Here is a 4,391-nt window from a genome sequence, read left to right as displayed (position 1 = left end):
CAATGTCAACTCTATTAAAGACTTGCTGATACCTCAGGAAAGCAATTTTAAAACAACCTGTTTAGAAGCTACTTTGATTAAGTGTCGTATACAGCATTTCCTGTTTGGTTGGTTGTTCCCATCACTTCTATTACTAGGGATATTTGTAGATAAACGTTATCCTTATTTCTTAAGGGTTCCACTGTTTGTACAGTTTGTTCCTTGCCCCTTAGGCATAAATATATTCACAGTGGCCGATTACTGCATCAGAAATAGTGGGCTGTTAATAGAAGTGTGCCCAAGCTACCATCCCTTGCAATGTTGAATTTCTGAGAATGGAAAGCATTTTCAAGTGAAACTGCAAAACAGCATGTCGAATTTTACACAGCTTTTTAATCTTTATATATAGTCTTTCATCTCAGAATCTCAATGGGTTGAGAGCTTGATTAATTCAGCTTTCAAATAGCACTCTAAGAAAAGTCAAATATTAGACCCTCTTTACAGATTAGGAAAGGGAAGCCCCGAATGTAAAGTGGTATTATCCAAACCAAACACTGCACATCTGTATCAAAGTTGTGAGCAGAATGGAGACTAGGCTCAGTCAACTGTCTTGACTACTTGACATCACTCCTTTGTCTTTGACTTCATGTAACTGCCATGGTAAATGTGCTAAAGTTGTTGCATCCCCCTTGTTAACAACCTAAGTGGAAGAACAAGTCCTAAAATCGATGCTACTTATTGAACAATTTAAGCTGGAGAACGGCTATTTATATATTGGACTTTTTGTTTATTTAACTAGATGGAACATTTGATAACTGCCTTCCACCACAAAAACATTTTTAGATTAAAATTACTCCCCCTAGTTAGCAGTGGGCACTTCCAGCTCTGACAAATTGTTTGCTATTGCTCAGGTAGTAAGAGCTGATTGGCTATTTAGCATTATAACAAACTTTAAATTTCAGGAAAGTGCACAAAGCCTACAAAATCTGCTGATGAGATCTTGCATTCTGAAGATAAAAGGTAATTCCCTTGTCCCACCTCCTTGTTGCCTTTTAACATTTAATATTTTTCCCTAGTAGAATAACTCTTCTCTGTCTCATTCTGTAAATGCACAAATCTATTGATTAGCAGACTTAAGGTGATAAGTAGAAGCTGAATTTAAACTAACCTGTGTATAGTTTTCTGCTTAATGCATGCCAAACAGAACATAATCTATAGAAAACCTTGGAGCAAGAGTTAGTGTGTGAATTCCTTCAGGTGTTTTATATAAATGAAGTAACATAATCAAAATTAAGGGTGAGCCCTTCAGAAGCCTTTATAATCAATGACCAGGCAAGACAAAGGGACTATCTTAACAATTATTAATGAACATAAATTATTTGTCTTTCTGTTTACACTTTCATATACACTTAATGTTTGGCTGTTATTATTATTGATCTAACAACACTCAGCATAGTATCAATGAAATCTTTTTGAAGTAGATTAATTTAGAGATTTGGAATGATAATGAAGCACATGTGAAATTCATTGTTTCAGTTATGATAATAGTTCTCTCCCTACAAAAATATCACTGTGCTGATTTATTATGATCATCCCTCAGTACCTCTCTGATAAAAATGATCTTTTGCAAGGAATGTACTAATACCCCAGATAACAGACACAGAACTTACTTTGCTGTATAATATTAAACTGACATATAGACTTATTTCACATAAAAATATACCCACATTATATTTTATACTTAAATAATAATTTTTGTTATTATAGGCTCCACTATGAGAGATGGGACTTCCATGGGCTCTGCACCAAGGGTCAGAGCACACAAAGAATGACTAGGTAAATTGTCTGCTATTGAACGGCTCCAAAATTGAACAGCTTTGGGTCACTACTAACCTGGATTAGACCCAGAGGGGAAAGACTTCATGTCCCCATTGCTAGTTCTAAGGCATCCAGTCCTTTCCCAGTAAATGGCCTACTTCTGTGGAAGTAATTATAAATCACCTACAGAAGCTACTTATAGTGCTGATGATTCACTGCACATTTTGGAAGAATTAAATTGGATGAAGCCAGTTAGGAGTAAAATTAGTGAGTTGACTTCCCTCAGCCCATCCCAGCCCCCAAAACTTACATGGGCAATATTTTGAGGTTTTAATAAGGAACATTTCTACTGTTATGGAATATAGCTATTTATATTTAAGACAAAAACATGTCTCAATAATGTATTGTACTTTGTCCCTAGGAAGATGAAACGTGTTCTTTTATGCTTGTGTCTCTTTAGCGTGGCCTGCACTAAACCAGTAAGTATTCCTGTTGTTGGCTTTTCGTTGTATATTTATCACTGCAGGAGCTGTAATCCATCATAGCATGGTATGAAGGGATCTGCACCACAGGAAAGGTCTATGTTTCTGCATCCTGCTACTAAATTAAATATATACATTTATAGGACCTGAAGGGTTATATCTGTGCTGGGAGCTGCCTTCTAAATTCCATTTCTCCACTTTATAGAGCAAATACCCTACACTTGAATGAGGAAACTTGTCATGTCTTAGGATAGTTCGATACCTTTTTTATAAAAAAAAATCTTACAGCAGGTCTCTGTTTATGCTCAGTGTTATAACTTTTTAAAGGCTGTGGAATTTTAATGAATGAGCAAATTTATATAAATTTATATAAATAATAATTTGTAATTTAGACATCTTCTATCTAGTCACATTAATGTCACTGCTGTAGCCATTAGGCATTGCTATAAAGCCCACTCAGGTCAATAGGAATGTCTTTATGGACTTTCATGGTGTTTGGATCAGATCCAGATTGCACTTAATATAGGCACTGAGTAGTCTTAGCCAAAATTAACCTGCTGCAGAAGTATGTCTAAATGTAATAGATAGGTATAGCTTCTAAATTTTATTGTGGTTAAATTTATGTTATGACTAGAGAGATGTAGTTAACTGTGTTAGTCTGAAGTAGAAGGCAAGGTAGATTTGCACTTCCCTACCTTCTAAATTATGTTATGGACATAAATGTTTCCTCACCTATCATGCTTACGTATTAGCAATTTTTTGCTATGAGCTGTCACTAGAAGTATATCTGGATACAATAGCAACAACCAACATCTGAATTATGTGGGTGGATTCAAAATCTCCCCTTAGTTATATACTTGCAGCTCCCAGTGGGAATGAGCAGAAGAAGAACTTACCCCTTACACTGGAATTTGGATGATAATGTGTATGATTCTAAACAGAATCATTTGGAAATATTGGGACAGTGTTCTCAGAAATTTCCAATATTCCCAAAATGGACCTATTATGTGTATTTCATTTGAAAGGGCTGGAAGCAGAGTTCCCACAGAGTCCCAAGGACATAGTGAAGGAAAATGATTAGACACACCATTTTAGCACCTACCTTCTTACAGTAATGTCACAAGATCTGAATGGCTTTCCCACTGTCCTAGGTAATCTATTTTCTACCTCTTGTTAAACATCAGCACCTGGGGATTGATATTCAAAGGAATTATTTGGTTGCTAGAGAGGAATAAAGGGCAAAGAATAAGACTTGCAGAACATGGATCATTTTTAGTGTGCATGACTGTCTAGAACATGTATGGCCCCATCCCTGACTCCTCCTAAAAGAGCAAATAGGCACCCCAAGACCAGAAGGTTTCTGACAAGATCCCAGCTAAGCTCGGATGCAAAGCATGAAGAAGTCGTTGGAGTCTTTCCATTGGGCATTGGATCATGTGGTTAATGTAGTTCTGCTCCTGAATTTGTGAGGCCTCTGGAATAGACAGCTCTAGAAATGGCTTCATATTGCCTCATGTTTTGCGATAATTTAGAGTAGTCAAATATTTGGTTTCTGGCACACTTGCATTGTTTGCATGTATTGTTTTTTCTTAATGGTGATATGCAGTATATAACAAGACAAGCAGAGTCTGTGCTTTTAAATATAGGGGACAGGTTGTTAGAAAAGGCCTTGTGAGTATTGGGGGTGTTGCTGTGCTGGGAGGATAGCAGGGAGCCTGGGGGCTGGGAGGATGTGGATTGCAGGATGCTTCTAACACAGGTTAGAATCCCAGACATAAATAAAGCTCACCTTCCAAAACTACATCTTGTCACTAAGGTGCAATACAATAAGCAAGTGATATCAAACTTGCAGGTGTACAGTCCCTCTACCAAGATGGTAATCAAGGCTGTCGCTGCTGCTGCAGCCACACTCTGCTGATCCATGGTTTGGGAAAGGGTGAGGAAGCACAGTTACCTTGACAGTGGGGAAGGAATGATCTGGTTCAGTGTACTGTTGCCTGTACAAGGTAAAGTTAGTTCAAATTAAGAGAAACTGCTGTTTCCACACAGTGTTACAGTAAATTATCAAAGTATGCATGTTCTGTTCTACTGCATACATTTTATATATATATA

At 37.1% G+C, this 4,391-nt stretch overlaps 1 protein-coding gene across 2 annotated transcripts in view; it reads left to right on the top strand.

The window, feature by feature from the left end:
- Positions 1-911: 911 nt before the first annotated feature.
- Positions 912-4,391, top strand: part of LOC109304110 (filaggrin-like) — an 11,819-nt gene continuing 8,339 nt past the window's right edge. For both annotated transcript variants that reach the window (XM_019526617.1, XM_019526616.1), the window contains exons 1-2: positions 912-1,002; positions 2,212-2,276. In XM_019526617.1, coding sequence (XP_019382162.1) covers positions 972-1,002; positions 2,212-2,276 — 96 coding nt within the window. In that variant the 5' untranslated portion in view covers positions 912-971. The remainder of the gene's footprint in view (positions 1,003-2,211; positions 2,277-4,391) is intronic.

Source organism: Gavialis gangeticus, unplaced genomic scaffold (assembly GCF_001723915.1).
Source record: "Gavialis gangeticus isolate Ggan-Ray unplaced genomic scaffold, GavGan_comp1, whole genome shotgun sequence".
NCBI classification, from domain to species: domain Eukaryota; kingdom Metazoa; phylum Chordata; order Crocodylia; family Gavialidae; genus Gavialis; species Gavialis gangeticus.
Note: the sequence above shows the minus strand (reverse complement) of the source record. Positions and strands in the feature narration are given on the sequence as shown.